Source organism: Furipterus horrens, unplaced genomic scaffold (genome assembly GCF_987537825.1).
Source record: "Furipterus horrens unplaced genomic scaffold, mFurHor1.1.pri manual_scaffold_5, whole genome shotgun sequence".
NCBI classification, from domain to species: Eukaryota; Metazoa; Chordata; class Mammalia; order Chiroptera; family Furipteridae; genus Furipterus; species Furipterus horrens.
In genome coordinates this window covers 43552850-43574650 of record NW_028327175.1, presented here as the reverse complement: position 1 = coordinate 43574650, position 21801 = coordinate 43552850, and the positions used below count along the sequence as shown (strand labels likewise).

General features: G+C 39.4%; 1 protein-coding gene and 1 pseudogene across 2 annotated transcripts in view; one reads left to right on the top strand and one right to left on the bottom strand.

Moving 5' to 3' along the window:
• The window catches only part of LOC150008467 (uncharacterized), an 88323-nt gene that overhangs the window by 12218 nt on the left and 54304 nt on the right, over nucleotides 1–21801 (top strand). Inside the window, exons 3-4 of one of the 2 annotated variants that reach the window (XR_016511116.1) lie at nucleotides 4212–4339; nucleotides 6505–6553. Coding sequence is in view for 1 of the 2 variants with exons in the window: in XM_090276347.1 (XP_090132473.1) it covers nucleotides 6437–6553 (117 nt within the window). In the remaining variant the exon portion in view is untranslated. Of the gene's footprint in view, nucleotides 1–4211; nucleotides 4340–6367; nucleotides 6554–21801 lie in introns of both variants that reach the window. The other variant, XM_090276347.1, reaches the window with a different exon arrangement.
• On the bottom strand, nucleotides 16848–17216 carry LOC150008470 (large ribosomal subunit protein eL31 pseudogene; annotated as a pseudogene).

Sequence of the window (21801 nt, the reverse complement as noted above, 5' to 3'; positions counted from 1 at the left end):
TATAGATTCCCAATGTTAGAAAGTTTTCCTGGAATTGAGACCTGAATGTAGAAGCAGAGTTATTTGAATCTATGGAGTTGATGTCGGCGTTCCTTGGTGAGTGGCAAAATTGTCACTGTAGTAACTAGCTTTTAAGAAGCAAAATATAAATCTCCTTTAGCTGTGGGAAAGGGAGCAGAGCTAGAGGCAATCGTGTTTAAGATACTGGCCTAAAGTTGTGCAGGAAAAAAAATGTTTTGTTTTGTTTGTATTTATTGTTATTATTATTTAAATCAAGGGAGATAAAGCTTCATGCTTCCAGGAACCCTGAGGTAAAGCGTATGCATAATGAGGCAGGACACCTGGGATATGAAGGAGCAGTTGCTTTGGCATATGACTTATTTTGCTGTCCAAGAATGACAGATACACTGAAGTGTCACAGCTGAGATATGAATAAGGCAGAAGGCCAGAGCTGAGAAGGATGGCAAATTAATGCATACAAAGGCTCATGCGTCATTAGAACTACTGTACCCATAGCCCAGGAGAGTCAGATAGGAGTAGCCTTTTCCTGAGGCTCCTCTTGTACCACAGCGTCACCTATAGGAAGCCTTTAGAAACTACATGCAGGAGTTACTAAAGTCTTTTGGAGTCGGGTAATTAGAATCATAGGATTTCAGAGATGATGGGACTTTAAAAGTCATTGAGCCAAGTTTCTATGCAATGCTGGAACTACTTTGATAACATATTTGATTAGCATTTGTATAACTTCTGTTGACCCTCTTCAGTGAGTGAGAATACACTCTCACTTAGCAATTAATTCTATTAATATTTCCCTGATTTCAATGCTTTTCACTGCGTACTGCACCATTCCCTTCTGCAGAATCTGGGTGTCCTAAGCTTAGGCCTTTGCAGGACGCTTCCAGGTGAATTGGTTTCATTCTCATTGGTATTTTTGCAGGCACTTTGGTGGTGGGTCCTGCCAAGTCAGTTACCATTTGCTTGCTACCTTTCAAATTATTGTTCACATCTCCTAACTACTCATTCTCTTTGTTCTTGTGGGCTTACACTTTTATTAAAAAAACTTTATCTACTGTCATTTTGGTAGATTTTGGAAAAGAGAATAAGTGTAGGGTTTTACATTTATTCTAATTAAGATTTTATTGTTAATTTTGGCTTGTTATTATGCCTTTGGACCTTCACTTTGCCATTCAATATATTGTCTACCTCTCCTAGACATCAGAAAAGTGGAAAAGCAAGCCAGCTGTACACTCAGATACTTACTCAATGGAAGACAGAATCCTGGGGCATCAGAGACTGTGGGCTGACATTGATTCATAATTAGCATCTATCTTTGTGATCATATGGGCCACATTCCTCTATCTTGTTTACAGGGTGAGAGTCTCTGTCAAATGCTGAGCTCAAATGCTGAAGCAAGTGTTGACAGCTGCCTCTGATTTACCAGTCCAACAAAGTATGGATAAAAAGGGAAGTGCTGTTAATTCATTAAATCATGACTTGTCCTTCCTGACTCCTAGGCATATTTAAGTGCTCCCTGTTATTCTCTTTGTGCTTAAGTGATGTTTGAAAACTTGTCTGAGAATTGCTTGCCTGTTCCTGCCCCAGTTTCTAAGATTGTTTTTTGATAATAAATAACAGCTCATTTTATTACCAGATCCTTCTGGTAGTAGGCAGGGATGGAGTTTGTTGGGAACAGGTGATTTGCATTGGTATAATGAACCCAGGGGCTCTCCTATAGTCTCTCCACTAGTTTGGATTTTTAGGTCTCTCATCTGAATGTATGTTCTATTTTCTGTTCAATCATCCTTCTCCTTGTCAGAGATGGAAGATGGACAATGGGAGACCAAGTGTTCCATGAACTATGTCTCTGCGCCTCTATTATCAATCTTTCACCTCCTTGTTCTTATTAGTCCTATATAATTTCAAAATGTTATCCTGAGCCCTGGCTGGTGTTGCTCAGTGGATTGAACACTGGCCTGCAAACTGAAAGGCTGCAGGTTTGATTCCCAGTCAGGGCACATGACTGGGTTGCAGCCCAGATTCCCCAGCTGGGTGTGTGTGAGAGGCAACCAATCTAAGTATCTCACACAGTGATGTTTCTCTCTCCATCTTTTTCCTTCCCTTTCCCTCTCTCTAAAAATTAAAATAAATAAAATCTTACAAAAAAGTTATCCTGAACGTTTAAGTAAAAAGAACAAGTACAGCATTTGGGTTTATAAGAAATTGTGAGTTATTTAACATTTCTGATTTTTATTAAATGATTTTTTATTGGTTGTAGCCTATGCTTTGTACAGGGTTTCAGGTGGATCTCTTGGCTTAGCAGCTCATGATTTAAACTCATATATAGTAACAAAGGAAAATGTTTCAAAATTCCTCATAGCTAGCTGCCTCTCACACACATGGGATAGAATCGGACATGACTTGGCTGGGCAAGGGTGTTGGACTTCTTTAGTGTGCACTCTACACCCATTCTCCACCTTTTCATACCATTTGTTGCTCCACGAGGCTGTCCGGCATGGATTACATCAAAGGCACCTATGTTCTGTGGCTTTCTGCAGGAGATGGGAGGGAGGGAGAGAGGAATATGGGTTGAGGTTTTTGTTTCCCTGGATCTTTCCTGGGAGGTTGTCACAGGCTGCTGTGTCTCGCAACAGAAGGTCACTTCTCTTGTCTAGGTAGCCCACTTCATCTTGTGCTCTCGTTCTAGGTTCTGTTCTGGCCAATTCTCCTTCCCTGTCCCTTTGAGGATAGTGATAGCTTCACTGCTGCTGTCTCTTATGGCTTCTCAGTATCCACTCACCCTTTTGTAATCAGTCCCTCAAATTTTACTAACTTGAATGTACCATCTGTTTCCTGATTTTTTTTTTACTGACATGGAAAAATTAAAATAAGGCTATAAGAAATTTCTTCTATTGTATCAGGTTTTATCGGACACTATAATGAATTATTCTTGGACACACTAGGAACTAGCTATTTGTAGAATTTTTGGTGCATCATAATCAAAGACATAAAATATTTTATAAATTTTTTAGATCATAAGATCAAATGAGATTATTTTCTCAGAAGAATACCCATTAACCGAATTTTACATTATAGAACTGATTACTGATATTTTGGTTTCCAAAGTGTTGGGTAAAAAATAAAAAAATTTGCTCAGCTACATATATAATTATACATTTTTTCCCCAGAATATATGAGACTCTTACAAATCAATGTTAAACAAACCAAAACAAGAAGAAAAATGGGCAATGACAGGTTGCAAATGCATATAAAAAGGTGCTCAACCTCACTAGTAATCTAGAAATTGCAAGTAAAACAAGAAAAAGAAAAAGAAAAAAAAAGTAATACAATATCCTGTGGGGAGTGGGTGTGAGGATACGTTGGTATAATCACTTTGGAAAATAATTTAGTACTATTTGGTAAAGTCGAAACACACTACTCTCAATGAGAAAGTGCGGTTCTCTAATTCACATTTGAAACCCCACTCTCCTTTTTCTCTGCACCATATTACCCTTCCCCTGTCCCCATCCATCAGTTTTGAGGATGTATCCCCCACCATGCTCTCTGCATTCCTGGGGAGAGTCTGTGATTTGTTAAAACCTCTTAGATGGAACTAGCTGCCTTGGTTCTAAGACTGAAAGGGCAAACATGGTTTATTCCAGAGTAAAATGTTCTTTAAAGCCAGGGACATGAAGAGTATTTGTGACATTCTTTTCAAAGCATCTGGGTAGTTGCCCTGAGCCCACGGAAATGAGGAAGGAAAGGAAAGGAAAGAGTCTTCCAGGGGCTGAGATGGTGTTGAGAGCTCTGCTGCTTATCACCTCAGCACACTCTCACCCAGCTGGCCTTTTTTGAAAACGAATTTCAAAACATTTGACACCTTATAACTCAACATGTGTGTGATTTCCTGTCAGTTAAACTTCTCCAAACTTTTGTTTAACAATAACCAGAAATTCTCAGAAATAAGAGGATAGTGCAACACTCTCTTCCTTGTCACCATCCTGTCATCTCCCTGGAGTTCCTGAAACAATACAACTGATGGCTTTTAGCAGAGGCCAGAAGTCAGGACTGGACTGGAGGCCCTCCCTGCAATGTCCCCCCTGACCTGGATCCTTCCATTTCTTTGTCCTGCCAGCCCTCATGAGTCTATTATTTGATACTATTAGCGTATCCTCTTGATGAGTGACATTTCCTACTTTTTTTTCCCCCAACAGGGCTTGTTCTATACCCAGTGGCTGCTCAAGGAAAAAAAAAAAAAGGTTGCCTGCTGACAACTGCTGGTGGCTTGACTGGACCAAGGAAAGGTGGTGTCCTTGGAAGGTGGCCCTTCCTCCACCTCCAGGTTAGACTGGATTTCTAAGTGCCAACATATATCTTATTTTCTTTTCTGAGTTAGAGGTCACTCTTTTGAGATAAATAAAAAGAGATCGTCACCGGCTTGCCAAGTTCATGACTCTGCCTGAAGTCTTGTAAATGAAAACTTTGTGAATGAAATCATGCTGTCGAAAGTCAAAAGGCTCATTTTGTCTAAATTTTTGATTTTGCAGCTGAGGAAGGAGGCTCAGAGACATTTACAGATTTCCCCAATATTATTATTATTATTATTATTATTATTATTATTATTATTTTAATCCTTGCTTGAGGATATGTTTACTAATTTTAAAGAGAGGAATGGAGAGAGAGAGAGGGAGAGAGAGAAAACATTGGTGTGAGAGTCATTGATGGGTTGCTTCCCAAACAAGCTCTGACTGGGATTTGAACCCAAACCCTTCTGGTGTATGGAACAATACTCCAACAAACTGAGCCACTTGGTCAGGGCAACAATAATATTATTTTATATAACATTACTCAAAAGCACTAGTGACTCAATTTTTCAGAAGAGGAAAGGGATGATCAGAGAGATGGGGTGAGTGGCCCAGGGCAACACAGTGAGTCAGAGGCAGGATTTGAAGCCAAGTCTCCTGATTCTTGCTATGATGGCTTTTGAAAGACACAACACAGTCTCTGGCCGTGGGAGGGGACTTGATGGAAATAACTAGGTCAGCTGTACGAAGCCCCACTTTGTCTATACTTGCTGATCTAACTACTACTAAAAAATTATATGCATTAAAAAGTTAAATTCTATTTATTTGTTCTTCATCAGTAAAGCACATGGCATAAAATGCAAGGGGACACAAAAGGGCGAAAAAAGTATCCCTCATGCTCCTGTTCCTCAGCCATCTAGTTCCCCTCCTTCAGATATCTGCTATGCTTAAACAAACATATACATATACATATATACATTTTTCATAGAAAATGGAAACACACTTTACCTTGTCCTCTATCCTGCATTTTAAAAAATTTGATGTAAGGCCCTGACTGCTGTGGCTCAGTGGATTGAGCATCGGCCTGCGAGCCAAGTGTCGCTGGTTCGATTCCCAGTCAGGGCACACGTCTAGGTTGCACATCAGGTCCCAAGTTGGGGGCACGAGTGAGAGGCAACCACATAGTGATGTTTCTCTCCCTCTCTTTCTACTTTCCCCTCTCTCTAAAAATAAGTAAATAAACAAACAAATAAATTATTTAAAATAATTGGATGTATTTTGGATGCCATCCCTTATCCATGCACAGAGAGCTGCTTCCTTCTTTTTAGTGGCTGCAAGTATTATATTTCATTGAATGGATGTGTTACGTTTTACTTAGCCTGTCCTCTCTTGAAGTCTGTCAGATGGTTTCCATTCTTAGGCTATTGCTGTGAAGAATACAGTATACAGCATATATTTTTGTATATATGTGCTAGGATACCTAGCAGGAGTTGGTGAACTATATAGCCTGTGGGCCAAATTCAACTTGCCATTTGTTTTTGTAAATAAAGTATTGGAACACAGCTATGACCTCTTGTTTACATATTTTTTTTGTGGCTGTTTTCATGCTACAACAGCAGAGCTGAGTAGTTGCAACAGTGATATATGTCCTGGATGCCTAAAATATTTACTATCTGGTCCTTTAAAGAAAAAGTGTGCTTTCCTCAGATCTATGTGACAGATTCCCATTCAGGAAATTTGGGAAATCGCTGGGTCAAGTGTTTTGCATTTCACACTTGATAATCGATGGCCCAATTCTCTTTGTAGAGATTAGATTATACTGGTTTATTCTCCCACTGGCAGCAAACCCCTGCTCCCTCCAATGTTTTCATTGACATAGTTCATTGAACCTTTTCATCTTCACTAGTCAGATAGAAAAACAGTATTCACCTTAATTTATTTTGCATTTTTCTGATTTTGAGTGAAATTGAGCATCTTTTTGTGGTTGGGTGAGGGTGGAGGGAAAGAGAAATGAATGCAAAGTAAATTATCAGGTCTTAATTCTCATACTCTTATGTGAGCAACAGAACTTAACCCCACTAAAGGAATTGAGAAGAGACCCTATTGCGCATGCCAGCTTGGTGATCCCAGGTCTCATGGTCACTTCCTTCCTGGGTAGAAAATGGATTCTGACCAGCATCTGCTTCTTTGCCTCGCTCTACAGATCATGGTTCAACATTGTATACACTGTGAGCAGCCTCTACGCGGGAAAAGTAAGTTCTGGTTTCAATTCAGGGGGAGTGAAACTAACTTATGGTGACAAATTCCTACACACAGGAAGCCTCCTCAAAAGGTGTGGGGTCAGCTTCAAATAAACGTCTGCAAGTGCTACCCTGTGGGGTGAAACCATCTTTCAATTCTGTGTGGGTGGGAGGAGGGGAGCCAGAGAGGAGCCGGCTTCTCTTCCCCTTTGGGTATAGGCAGTGCTGTCTTTGGAAATACATATATGTTTGTTGTTGGAAGTGGTGTGTGAGACAGCAGGAGCTCCAGCAGTTTCCTACCACGATCAAGAGTCGCATGTAATCTTCTCACCAGCAGGGAGGCAAGCGGTGAGGCCCAGTGAATTTAGGGTCCAAGTTTAGCATTTACAGGTGCTTGTTTTTCTCTTGTTTAGAATGGAGGTTGGTTCTTGATCTAGTGTTAACAGGCTTGGGCTGGGGCCTACGAGGCAGCAGCATCTTTTGATAGTTTGTCACATTTAAAGATAAATTGCTTTGAGAATGAACTTTATTCCAAAAAGATAGCAAGGTACTGAAGTTTTGAAGCTAATGAGGTTGAAGGAAGGCTCCTCAGCAACTAACTAGATACTTAAAATGTGGTAAGGCAGTAATATTTAAATGGGTGAAAATTAGATATTTAAGTTTGCAGAGAGGAACTATTGGAAATGGCTGTGCTCAATTAATGATGGTAAATATATTTAATGGAATAGGATAGGCTGTTAAAAGGATGTGACAGATCCACATCTCCAGATATGGAATCTTTTCCAAGAGATCAGTAAGTGGAAAAGTCAAGGTAAGGGATGCTAAGTGTCTTACGTCAGTATTTCTGGAAGCAAAGGCTGAGATGGGGGTTCTTGTGCTTTTAGGAGGGATTGCTCTGAGGAGCAGGGGAGAGAGAAAGCTCAACAGGGCATGGAAAAGCTAGCAAGGGGGCAGTCTCAGAGGACATTTGCTTTAGCCTGACCCCACTGGGAGCTCTGGCATGTGAATTGCACCACAGTCATCTGACTTTCTGTATCCCTGTGTTGGCCTCAGTGTGCCACCCGGTTGGGGAGTGGCAATAAGGATTCTCTCTAGAAGGGGGCTACTGTGAACCATTACTAGCCAGCACACCCAGCATCTGGGGGATGGATACATTGGCTATGCAGGGGATCTGGGCAGAGCTCCAGCAGCACCTGCAGCAGAAGGCACGCTTGCATTTGTGGGAAAGGATACCTGTGCACATGTATGTGCGTGCACATCCGTGGGAACTATAAGAGCAGAGGTTCTTATGCTGGAGGCCAAGGATCCCTAAAGGCTTTCATGGACAGGACCACATTTCAATATAATTGGTTCCCTTTGCAATTCTTTGTATTTTATTTAACATATTTTCAAGCATTACTATGAGAGGGGCATCCATAGGCTTCATCAGATAGCTAAGGGGTCCATGGTATACTCACAAAAATAAAGAGATACAAGAAAGTGAGGAGTGCTTACCTGGGTGGGTGAGGGAGAAGTGGAAGAGAGACTTCCTATTTTTGTATATCCTTTTGTACCATTGGAATTTTCTCTATGTGCATGGCATATATACATTATTGCGTATATATATATACATACATACATACATATACATATGTATGTATGTATATATAAAGTTACTCACTGCTCCAAGGAGCCAGGGAAGAAAGAAAGAGGATGGATGGATATGGAGAAAGTATCCCTCAAATGAACCTGATTTATCCTGGGTTTTTTTCTCATTCTCGTTTCCTGGGTTGCTTTTTATATCATTTCTCTGATTACCTGCTTTTCTCTTCAAAAAATCCCTTCTTATCTCCTAATGCCTGCATTTGATTTTAAAGCTGTTTTTGCCTTCTTGGATGGAAGCCTGCATAATTATCTTTTGCTAATTTTTGCCCAAGTCCTAATCAAAAGATAACTAATGTGTAAAGTAATTTCTTAGCATATATGCATATACTTGCAAAATACATTACTGGAGTCTGCACAATATTTTTGTGGGTCAAAAGCATGCCTTTAAATGAAGAAAATATTTCTGTAATGAGGATAAATGTTGGGGGTCATTTCCTGCTCATCAGTCTTTGAGGTTTTTAATCAGAACAGGTTTGAGGACATTTGATGTCTCCTTATTCATAATACATTTCTAAAAAGTCAAGATTTACTGAGTTCTACCTCTTGGGATTTTAAAATGAATGTGCACTCTCCACCACTTTTGTTGCCAAGGGAGCTCACATCTGCCCTGGAAAATCTTCCTGTGGAGCGATGTCAGCAAAGATAAATGAATGAGGAGAGTACATGCAGTTCTGTAATAACAGTGCAATTTGGCTAAAGGGTGACATCATCTTTTTGCTGTCGTATCTGCCATCCTAAGTAGCAAGAAGACCAGCTTAGCTAGAGAATGAATTACAAGGAGAATACACTGGCAAGGTGGGATAAAGCATAAAAAATGGAAAATAAAATTTGAAAAGAGGGCAGCTTTGACTATTTAGAATCCATAATATATTTTTTCTTATGGATTCAATTACCACATCATGATATGCCACTGTTCTGGATTATGTGGAAAGATGCAAAGCTTCTTTCCTAATGGCTGGTTTGCTATTTACACACATGTGTGCCACCAGAGTATAAATAGGAATGTTGGAATTGGTTTTAGTCTTTAAAGGGCATTTTCAAATGCTGGCAGATAAAATGCCTTTATCAGTTCAGTCCACTCACTGTGATTCTACTTGCCTCACGGGTAACACTTGAAGGACAGTTGGGGGGGGGGGGAGTTATTTAGATACAAGAGAAGAATGTCACCATCCTTTGTGCTGAGGAACCCTGGATGCAGTTTGTTTCTGGGGAGGTCAGTATGTGACTCTGTGCTAGTTCTTGAGGGGCTGGATCAATATTAAGTCATTGTTTTTTTTTGTTTTTGTTTTTGTTGTTCTCTTTTTAAGTAACAGCTTTATTGAGATAGAATTCACATACCAAAATATTGCTTCTGTTAGCTAATTTTTTGACTGCACCCAAAACCCTTAGCATGTCCCTGTCTCTAATGTTCACAGGCATCAGATGAATTTCTGCAAGGCATTGATAATGGCTATCCGGATGGATCAAATCAAAGAATCAAATTTCAAAGCCAGATTAAAAAGGGTCATGAAAAGGAGGGAGAAGCAGAAATGAAGGAACAAGAGAATTACAGAAGTAAAATGAGCAGCTGATTATTGAAAAGAAATCTCATGTTATTAGGATAAAAACCAAAGAGCTTTCATTGTTGGCTTCCTACATGACTGTGCCTTTTTTGAGCAGCAAGTCCCAAGACCAAGAAACCAGAAAGAACTTAGACTTTAACTACTCAGTAGCAGTGAAAAGTTACTGCACATCAATCGAAAATTGACAAGGCAATTTCATTTCCAAAGCACGTTTGCATATTATCACAGGTAAAATGATGTTTTTGCAAACACCATTTTTAATATAGGATTTTATTTGCAGAAGCTATTTTTCTGGCCTAGGGAACAAATGATTCATTGAAACAGAACTTTGCTGTTCTGGTTTCAAAGAATTCTATGAATTGAAAAATTCTGTGGAGCAGATGGGATCAAAAGTCCCTGAACACAGAACAGGCATAACTGGTAATGAAAATGTTCTTTTGCTATAGTATTTTGTTTTGTTTTTAAAAGTATTACTATGCAAGGAACTTGGGCAAGAGCAGAAAAGAGGAAGTAGAAATATAGTTGAATAGGCTTTATACTTTCTAAAATACTCAGATGCTACCTAAGTTTGTTAGCAACTTTTATCCTCATTTTACTGATTAAAAACTCACTTCTAAGATGTGTTAATTGACAGAAGATTCAACTTAAACTTGCTTAAGCAATACAGGTTTTCTCTTTCCCTTTCTCCCTCCTCTCTCCTCAGAATTGGAAAGTCCAGGACAGGAAGTAGCTTTCAGTATGCCTTGCAAGAAAGAGATGTTCAAGTGATACCAGAGGGCCCAATTTCTCTTGACAGCTCCAGTTCTGTTTTCTTAATGTGTAGTTTACTTCTAAGACAGGATTTCCCTGTGAAGTGGCAGGATGGTTGTTAACAGCTCTAAGCTTACATCCTCAACTCTAAATCCAGTAGAAATAAAGAGAGTACCTCTTTCTTATAGTCCTAGCAAAAATCTGGATTGTGGCCCGGCTGCTGTGGCTCAGTGGATAGAGCGTTGGCCTGCGAGCCAAGTGTCGCTGGTTCGATTCCCAGTCAGGGCACATTACCAGGTTGCATGTCAGGTCCCCAACTGGGGGCGCGAGTGAGAGGCAACCACACAGTGATGTTTCTCTCCCTCTCTTACCCTTCCCCCTCTCTCTAAAAAATAAAATAAATAAACAAACAAATAAATAAATTTAAAAAAAATCTGGATTGTGTCTCATTGATTCAGATTGGGTCACATGTTCAACCTGGAACCAATCATTGTGGCCAGAAGGATGAGGTCCTCTGATCAGCCAGGCTGGAGACAATGACTCCTGGGCTAACTGCATGGAGAAGGGGCAGTGATGGCCTTCCATAGGTAAAGGGGGCATTTCTCTCCCCCAGTGTTATTGAGATACAATGGAAATATAACATTGTATAAATTAAAATTACCAATTTTAGATCTCCAGGGCAGTCTGTTAAACAGCACCAGGGAGACAGCATTCCCATTATTTTCTATGTGAATGGTGCCCCCTAGAGTTGTGCAATCTGGAGGGCAGGCTGATTACATATTAATCTGATATACATATGATTTTTTTGTAACTGTATTCTAAACCTTTTCAGAATTACTTTATGATAGTTTTTGTGTCCTTATGCATAGTATTTATCATGCTGATTTTTCTTTAATCAAAATTCAGAAGACAAATTTAATTGAGTTATTGAAATAACTTTGCTGGTGAGATTATTAAATTAACTTATACACTGCTATGGGAGCAGCTGGATACAGATTCCTCATCTGTCATGGTGAGGGAGTGAAGGGGAGGATGGAAAATTCATTTTTATAAAGTTCTCCAGGTGATTCTTTTCAGAGCATTTAAAAATTTTGTCTCGCGGTTTTAGCATATAAATATCAGGAAGCAGGTTGATGAACATAAAACTTTTCAATGTACTGCAAACAGCCAAAGAAATCACGTTAAAGTCAAGGCTCATTAGAAATCTCAGTAGAGCAGAATACAACTATAAAAACTCACAAAGAGAGACTTCCAGCCAAGATGGAGGCCTAGACTGACACTCTCCATCTCCATCCACAACTAAGAAGGAATACAACTACTGCAAAACCAGAAATAACCAGAAGTTCCAGAAAATAAAGCTACATGGAAGTCCAACGTATGAAGTTATAAACAAGTGGTGCTTGTCTGGACGGGTAGGAGGGGCGAAGCCAGGGCGGAGAGGTCAAGCTGTTCTGACGGCAGCAGCTACAGCAACGGGTGGCGGAACAGCGGTAAGCACAGATGCCTGTATTTAAGGGGAGGAGAGCAGTGCCTGGGAGCACCCCTAGCTGCAGACCAAACCCATCAGCTCGTGATTCCAATGCCAGGGAAGGCAGACCCCTATTGCCTCGGACTGTGAGGCCCTGAGGTGGTGGGGACAGAGGAGGAGGCTCCTGGTCTCTCCATGGAGAGTGATTGGCAGGAATCCATCTTGGACCCCCACCCCCACAAAAAGCGCCAAAGTGTGGTGAGAAGGGTTGCCCAGTTGTGACAAGTGCACAGAGCTCCACCCCATATAGTGTAGGAGGTGTGACAGCCCTGCCCAGGAAGCAAAAAACTGCCAGGATGGCAGGGATAATGATAGAGATCCCAATCACACAGCTGACCAGAAAGCAAATACATGATTTAATGGATGAACAGATAGATAATCTTTCTGAGGCTCAATTCAGAGCTATAGTTATAAGACGGCTTACAGAACTAACAGCAGGACTAGTCCTGCTGAAATGAATGAAAACACATACAAAACAAATGGTGAAGGAAGGAAAACCAGGGATCAAATCAACAAATCAGAATATAGGGAAGGAACAAACAGTCAACCAGTGCAGAAAGAGGAAACAAAAAGTGAGGAAAATGAGAAGCTCAGAAACCTCTGGGACAGACATAAGAGAGCAAACATCTGAATTATAGGGTTGCCAGAAGGTGAAGAAGAACTAGAAATTGAAAAATTATGTGAAAAAATAATGAAGCAGAACTTCCATAACTTGGGGAAGGAAATAGACTTACAGGTCCAGGAAGCACAGAGAGTTCCAAATAAACTGGACCCAGGGAGAACCACACCAAGACACATTATAATCAAAATGTCAAAAATTAAAGACAAAGAGAGAATCTTAAAAGCAGCAAGAGAGAAGAAGAGAATCATGTACAAAGGGGTCCCAATTAGACTATCAGCTGATTTCTCAACAGAGACTGCAGACAAGAAGAGACTGGCAAGAAATATTCAAAGTAATGAAAAGCAAAAACCTACAGCCACAAATACTCTACCCAACAAAGCTGTTATTCAGAATAGAAGGCAGAGAAAGTGCTTCCAGGACAATGTAAAACTAAAGAAGTTCATCAGATCCAAACCACTGTTAAATGAGATGTTAAAGGGACTTGTTTAGGAGAAGGAGGATCAAAACTATGAACATTAAAATGAAAACTATCACTACAACCATCAACAGAAGCTGGGGAACCGAAACAAAGGCAAACTAAGTAGGCAATGAGAGGAGAAAGAGAATTGTAGTTATGGGGAACATACTAGGGGGAGGTCAGTGGGGAAGGGGAAGGAGGGAAAGGGAGGGAGATGGTACAGGAATTAAGCATAGCAGGAGGGAGAGGAATAGACAGGAAGATGTTGAGAAGAACTATATGCACACCCAATGGGCATGGACTAAGGGGGGGGGACAACTCGAGACAGGGGTGTCACTGGGTGGAGGGGAGCAGAGGGAGAGAAACTAGGACAACTGTAACAGCATAATCAATAAAACACATTTAAAACAAAAACTCAAGAAGATAATAAATAAGAATTAAAATGGAAGAGAAAGACTTTGGTCAAATCATGTTTCAGTTATCTATAGCTGAATAATGAATGTCTCCCAAACTGGGTGGCTTAAAATGATAATAATTTGTTATTTCTCATGATCGTGTGGGTTGCTTAGGCTAAGCTGACTGAGAACAGCTCCATGTGGTGTAACTTCAGTCACTCACGCAGCTATATTCAGCTGGGGGCTTGGCTGGGGCTGGGACGCTAAGAGGGCCTCATTGTCGCAAGCCTTTCTTCTTGTGATGTCTCATAGTCAAGTAGTCCAGCCCTAACTTCTTTACAGCAAGATGTCTGGCTTCCAAGGGGAGGAAGCAGAAGCTGACAGTTGTCTTAATTGGGCATAGAAGTCTCAGGATGTCACTGCTGCTACATGTATTGGACAAGACCAGTGACAGGGCCAGCCCAGATTCAAGAGGGAGGAGGAGGGGATATAGACTCCACCTTTCAGGGTAAGGAGAGTGTATAGGGAGTGGAGGAGGTGTTGGTGACCATATTTGGGTGCTATCTATCACAGATAGTCATAGTTACATCTGGTACACACACTAGGAAGTGGCCACACTTTGGGGCCATCTAAACTTAAGCCCCCAATCAGCAGGCTCCATACAATGAAATGCTATTTAGCAACAAAGAGGACTAAAACACCTATACATTCTAAAACATGGATGTTCCTCAAAAACATCATGCTAAGTGAAAGAAGCCAGACACAAAGGACCACATATTATATGATTCCATTTGTATGAAATGTCCAGAAAAGGCAACTCTAAGTAGACAAAAAGTAGATCACTGGCTCTCTGGAGCTGTGGGAGGGGTGGAAGTTAATTGTAAATGGGTATGAGAAATCTTATTGGGGTGATAAAAATGCTCTAAACCTGTTATGGTGATGGTGACACAATTCAGTAAATTTACTAGAAATCAATGAATTGTACACTTAGGAGGAGTGAAATTTGTGGTATAGAAATTATATTTCAATAAAAGTGTGAAGAAAGTACAGGATGGTGGCTTTAACTCAAGAGACATGTTTCTGAAAGTACTGCCTAATTCAACACTTGGCAATTTTAGGCTAATTTTCCCATAGGAATAATTATAAAGTAGAGGGGATTTATTTTCAAAATGAAAAATCTCACACCTATTGTAGTCTCTTTTTGCTTTAACTGCTTTTTGTTTTCTTAGCCTTATATCTTTTACACGGCATTCTCTCCTAATTTAACAGTAGAATACGTTGAGGTTGGTATCTGGATTTCGTCCATTGCTTTTTATCACATCTAACTTCCGGTTCAAAGCTACTGATTTTCCAGTGAGTTCTTCAGTAGGAGAGTCATCACTTACATGAATACCTGGTTGACACTGTTACAGACTATTCAAACAATTTTAAGTCTTAACAGCAGTCAAATTTTAAAATGAGCACAATGGCTATTAAAATCACTGGTGGAGGTCTGGATGTACAGGTGTAATGGAACCTGCTGATCAAAAATTGCAGGTATTTCTGTTAACCTGTTAGGTGACACCTGTGACGTTAACAAAAATAGTTTGCAACTCATTCAGCTTGCCCATCTTGAAATTTTGCCAGTATTGACAAATTTTTACACCTAAGGAGATTCTTATTGTTTTAAATTTTGCTCCCAACTGAGACTTTATTATTATATGTGTATTGCACTACTTGAAATAATTCACATTCACATGAGATGCAAATATTATAGTGTTGGCGACGGTGAGACATTGCCAACCTGGCCTTTCCCTGCCTCCCCCCGCTTACTGAAATGGGAAAACCTCAACATTCAGCATGTGCATTCCAGATGGCTCATGAGCCCTTACTAGTTACCTCTATTCAATTTGTAGGGAGTTTGTAGTCTGTGAATTTGCATTAGGTTTCAAGTTAGACTCAATAATCCTAAATATCAAGTGAAATTCTGTCTGATCCATTTAGCCTCTGGAGCTTATCAGAAACTCCAAAATTGGCTTAGGTTTTCTTCAAGGATTTATGAACATGCATCGAATTTGAGGTTCATAAAAGGGCCCAGCCAGAGTTACCTTGGTCTGCAATTTCAAAAGAAGTGTTTTTGCATGTTACTTGGTATACACATTGAGCATGATGTTATCATCTGCTGGATTTCTGTCCTGCTCTCCCTAAGTGAGTGGACTACCTATAATGAGTCTTCATTTCTCCATTGATATTATGGGTGGAATTATGTACCCTTCCCCAAAATTTATATGTTAAAGTCCTGACCCCCAATATGTCACAATGTGACCTCATTTGGAGATTGGTTTTTACAGAGGTAATCAAGTTAAAATGAAGTCATTAGGGTGGGTCCTAATCCAATATGACCAGTGTCCTTATAAAAAGGGGGAATTTGGGCACAGATATGCAAACTGGGAGAACACTGTGTGCACATCAAGGCAGAGATCAGAGTGATATGTCTGTAAATCAAGGAATGCCAAAGATTGTCTGCAAAACATTAAGAACCAAGGGAGAGGCCTGGAACAGATTCTTCTTCACAGTTAGCAAAGGAACGAGCCCTGCTGACAGCTCAGCCTCAGCCTCTGGAACTGCGAGATGATAAACTTCTCTTGTTTAAGCCACTCCGTGTGTGATGCTTTGTTCTAGCAATCTGAGCGAATAAGTATAATAGGTAAAATAAGAAGATAGACAAATGGCATTTGTTTGGGATTTTGACCAAATTCTGCTTATGTATTACATCAGTTGATTTTCATAAGAACCCAGAAAACTAGGCATGAACTTCATTGTATGTATAAGTTAATGGAGACTGAGAGACTCTGCTCCTTTCCTTAGCTGATGCTAGGACAGAGAAGTCTACTTCTCTTGTGCTTATTACCGGGAGGGTTTGAGAATCAAGGCAGTATTAACAGAGATGGCCTAATCTATCTTATTAGGAGTTGAATTAGATAATAACAAAGAACTCATGCTTGTTAACTTTTATGTGTCAGGTGCTGTTTCAGGCTTTATCAAGTTAACTCATTCATTTATTTTTATAAGAGCTCTATGAAATAAATACTATTATTATTCCCATGTCATAGGAAAGAGGAGTGAGACACTGAGAAGTTATGTAACTAAGGAACTGTTTACAGCTATGTGAATGAGTTCCTAGGCGATTTTACCACAATACCAGAACAATTGCTTTAATGTTTCTACACTGCCTTCCAGACTCCTTCCTTCCTCCCTTCCTTCTAGACTCCTCCCTCCCTTCCTTCCTTCCTTCCTTCCTTCCTTCCTTCCTTCCTTCCTTCCTTCCTTTCTCCCAGCAGTTTTGTAACTTTATTTGACAATCAACTGTTAGTTCTTATTAACTGTCTGTAGATTTTTGAAAGTGGTGACAGGTACGTAGGTGACCAATGTATAGAGCTTGTTTGGTGAAACTTTATCCTCATTACGTTTTCTGGACAACTGCACCCAGATACAGTATGGGACATTTCTTATTTCTTTGACCCAGACAGCTTTGTTGAGCCTAGTGTCAATGAGCACATCTGGAGTTCCCAACTCCTTCATGGCAAATTTCTAGATCTCTTTGAGTGCCCGAGGGATGTGCTTCTTTAAACCCACTCCATGGATGCACTTGTGAATGTTGATGGTATTTTCTCTAGTCACTACCTCGTTGATGGTAGAATGGGCCTTCTTCTCACTACCCTTCTTTGTGGGAGCCATTATGTTGGCCCCGAGTTCCAGACTTTTTTCATTTCATAAACAATCTTTACTTAGGGTAATAATAACATATAAAAATTGTATTCTGTTTTCTTTCCACTTAATACCATACCAGAAGCCTTTTCCTTGTCTTAATGTAATATCTGCTATAATCATTTTAATGACTATTTCAGAAGCACTTGTTAAGCTTCAGAGGTTCTTCTTTTTGGGAGAATTTAAGAGTAACCTGGCTAAACATGAGAAATAAGTTAATATGACTCCACAGGTTACCTGCAATATTATATTTCTTGTGCTTTGGTACTTAATTAGCAAACACCAATGATGTTTATGGAAAGCTCTTCCAGTTACTATTGCTACATAACATGTCACTCCAAATTTGCTGTAAAACAGTAACCATTTTATTATGTTAATGGATACTATGGGTCAGGAATCCAGAAAGGGTATAGTCAGCAGAGTGGGCACAGCTTATTTCTGCTCCATGATCTCTGAGGGGCCCTCAGCTGGAAGATTTGGAGAATAGGGTTCAGCTTGATGAAGGTCTGAAATCACCCAAATCCTCTTTCACGCACATGTCTATGGGTTGATGCTTATTATTGGCTGAGATCTCAGCTGGAACCTTGACTGGAAAATCTAGAGCTGGCTTCTTCATACTTGGACTTCTCCATAGCCTGGTGGCTGAGTTCCAAGAGCAAGCATCCCAACAGAACCAGGCAGAAGCTGTGACCCTTTTATGAACTTGTCTTGGAAGTACATAGTGTCAGTCCCAACATTAGTCATAAGTCCTAATAGGGATCAAGGGAGTGAACCTAGACCTTCGAATCTTGAGAAGAGTTAAAATCACATTGAGGCATGTAGGATGAGTTATCCTTGTGGTTAGTTTTGAAAAATATTAACCGCCACAAGGTCCTTGAAGTAAAGCTCTCCATCTATTTGTGATTGCTCTCAGTTTGCTTTCACAGCCCTTGTGAATAAATACAGTGTGGGGCAAAAGTAGGTTTACAGCTGTGAGTATGTGAAACACAGGGTTTATTCTTGTATTATTATTTATTAATTATTGTATTTTTAAAATTTAGTCCTCACCTGAGGACACTTTTTATTGCTTAAAAAAAAAAAAAAAAAAAGAGGGAAGGGCCCTGGCTGCTGTGGCTCAATGGATTGAGTGTCGGCCTGTGAACCAAGTGTCGCTGGTTTGATTCCCAGTCAGGGCACATGCCTGGATTGCGCGTCAGGTCCCCAGTTGGGGCGCGTGAGAGGCAACCACACAGTGATGTTCCTCTCCCTCTCTTTCTCCTTTTCCCTCTCTCTAAAAACAAATAAATAAAATCTTAAAAAAAATAAAAAAGAGAGAAGGAAGAAAGAGAAACATCAGTGTGAGAGAGAACCATCAGTTGGTTGTCTCCCATACATACCCAGACCGGGGAATGATCCCACAGCCCAGGCATGTGCCCTGACTAGGAATTACCTCCAATCAACTGAGCCACATTGGCCAGGGCTAATTATTATATTATTTTCCGTACAAACAACTGTAAACCTACATTTCCCCATCCTGTATACTTAAAAATATAACCATACCTCTTTTTTTAATCTAGATGAAAAAATTGTAACTTTTTTGGATATATTTTACCCTAAGAAATGATTTCTGAAAGACTGAACTAATCCTGGTTTTATCACCAACTTTGACTTTGGACAAGTGACTTCTCTCAACTTTAGTTTCTTCATCTGTAATAACAGAGTCTACTTCATTAGGCTGTTGTAAAGGTTAACTACATTAATGCAAGTAAAGCAATTAGTATGATACCTGGTTCATAAACAGTAACTCCATAAACAATAACTGCTATTGTTGTCATCATTGTGGTCAAGGCGTGAATGGCCTGTATCATTTTTGTCCCCACAGCTAGTATAAGGGGTCCTTGACCAAGTGCTTTGATAAAAAGAAATATCAATATCACCTTGCTTAAAAATTTCAAATAATCTTAAAGTAAGATGTGGGATAATAAAAATCTGATTAAAGAGGCTGGCAGAATGAATTTAACTGGAACTTGAAGAATAGTATATTGAACTGGTGTCATGAGGTTTTTGCAAAACTCAGACGGAAAGGAAGTCCAGTGAATCTTAAATTGAGAAAATGGTACCTTTGAAGAATCGATTTTATATTGAAATCTCCAGTGGTATCACCTGGGAACCATGTTTTCATTTCTTTACCTCCCATCTCTTGGCTCAGACATATCTAGCACTCTTCCCATATACTTTCTGCATGTCCTTGTTCTTATAAGGCCGGGCTCCATAGTCTCCACTTGCATGGTTTCCCAGGGCCATCTATATTTTACATTCTACAGCCTTTTGGAACAAAACATTGCCTTTTCCAGCATTTACAAGAAATTGAATCCCACCAAAGACATTTATCATGATTTTTATAGGTCTATTAAGGCCTAGGCCTAGGCTGTAGGGGAAAAGGCTCAGATTACAGAGCATTTAAGAGCCTGTGCTTTCTTGCCTCTTCTTCATCCCTTACTTTTTACCTCTTTAAAATCTGAACTCTAGATACCAGGCCCTCCCATAGTCTAATTTATCATCTAGAGAGAATGAGTGAGAAAAAATTTACAGAGAGAGAATTTGGGAGAATTAAAACAAGATCTTTGCCTATATAAAGTTTAATGCTGTTTTTAACCATGGAAATGCAGTTTGACTGGAGAATGATGAAATATGCTTTATGTAGATTATCCCATTTCATCCTGAGACCAGCACTATGAAGTGAGTATTATTATTAATCCTTATTTTGCACAAGAGGAGACTAAGGCTCAGTGAAGTAGTAGACAAAGCTATTTGAAGCCATGATGTCTAATTACAGAAGCTTCACTTTTAAATATTACGTTGTTCTATGTTACTGATAACTCTGTATGGCATTCCCACTACTAGTGGTTTAAGGAAGAGTTGTATGTTTCTCTGATCTTCGGGAGTTTTTTTCTCCTTTTAAGGGGAGGTTCTATGATCCCTTCTATTGATAAATTGGTACTCTCCCAATTTTGTTTTTTCAAAGCACATTTTATATGCTTACTTAACATATTTTAATAGAGAAATTACCAATGTTCAAGAGTTACAAATGAATCAGTATACCATAAAAGATGTTCATTAGGAAGATAAGACCTCCCTAGTTTTTTAGCAATTATTTTATATTGTTGACTAATGATTTCATATGGGCTATTTTAGTGTTCAGAGGTCTTCATTTGTTAGTGTTGATGATATAATTCCATGAATCATTGGAATCTTTTTTGACCAACAAATGTGAATTAAAATCAATAGAAATATCATTAGCATCCCAATATCATGAAAGATAGTATAACCATTTCTCTTGCATTCAATTTATTAAAATTTGCTAAAGTGCGAAATATGTAGGACAAGTAATGAAGTTTTAATCTTTCACCAAGGTAACAATTGAAAGCTGATTGATTCCATTCAGTAATTATAAAGTCAGAATGATGTAAGATTGTAATCAAATAGGATTCATTCTCCTACTTTGTCACTTCTCCATGAAAGATAAAACTCTAATTTGCATCATGTCTTTTATCAGAAAAGAAATCAAACTTCTATTTAATTCACTAAATCCAGAAGATAGATAATAGCCTTTCCTGAATCTGGCAGGGATGACAAGGCAGCCGCTGCCTACTGTTATCAGAGAAGAGGGTAGAATCCTTTTAGACCAAATGGTCTCTATGAAGAGGGCTAACTCTGCTGGGACCTAAATACTGGTATTCAAACTACAACATTCTACCAACTTTTGCACGACCTACCTGTACTGAGTAAGGTAGGAGCTTGTCTATCAGTCCTGCTCTGCCTGGCTTCCTTAAGACAACCTTGGGAGAATGTAGGTGACCAAACATTACAGGCCCAGGGTTAATTTATTTGGCTTGTATGGTACTGAGGGGAACTATTTTTTTGTTCTAAAAAGGCTGACAAGGATCCTAATTTCTTTGCTTCCCTTTCTTTAAAGATATAAGAGAACTATCATTAGCTCATGGACCTATTAGTTGTTAGTAGGTATAAAGAGTGGGGAAGAGAAGAACATTGTGGGCAGGAAATGGAATCCATGCTGTTAGGCCTAAAATCTAGAAATACAAACCCTGGAAAATAAGGCAACCAAGAGAGTCAGTAGGTGCTATAATTTCCCCCCCGCCCCCCAGTTTTATTGAGAAATCATTGATATACATCACTGTATAATTTAAGGCCTAAAAATGATGCTTTGATTAACATAGATTGCAAAATGATTACTACAATAAGTTTGGCTGATATCTATAACCTCATATAGATACAATAAAAAAAAAAAAAAAGAAGAAACATTTCTTGTGATGAGAACTCTTAGAATTTACTCTCTTCACAGCTTTTCCATATAACATACAGTAATGTTAACTAGGGTCATCATGCTATGCATTACATCCCTAGTACTTATTTATCTACTAACTGGAAGTTAGTACATTTTGACCATGTTCCTCTAATTTCTCCTCCCTCCATCATCTGCCTCTGGTAATCATAATGATCTCTTTTTCTGTGTTTTTTTTTTTTTTTTTTGTTATTGTTGCAGATTTCTTATATA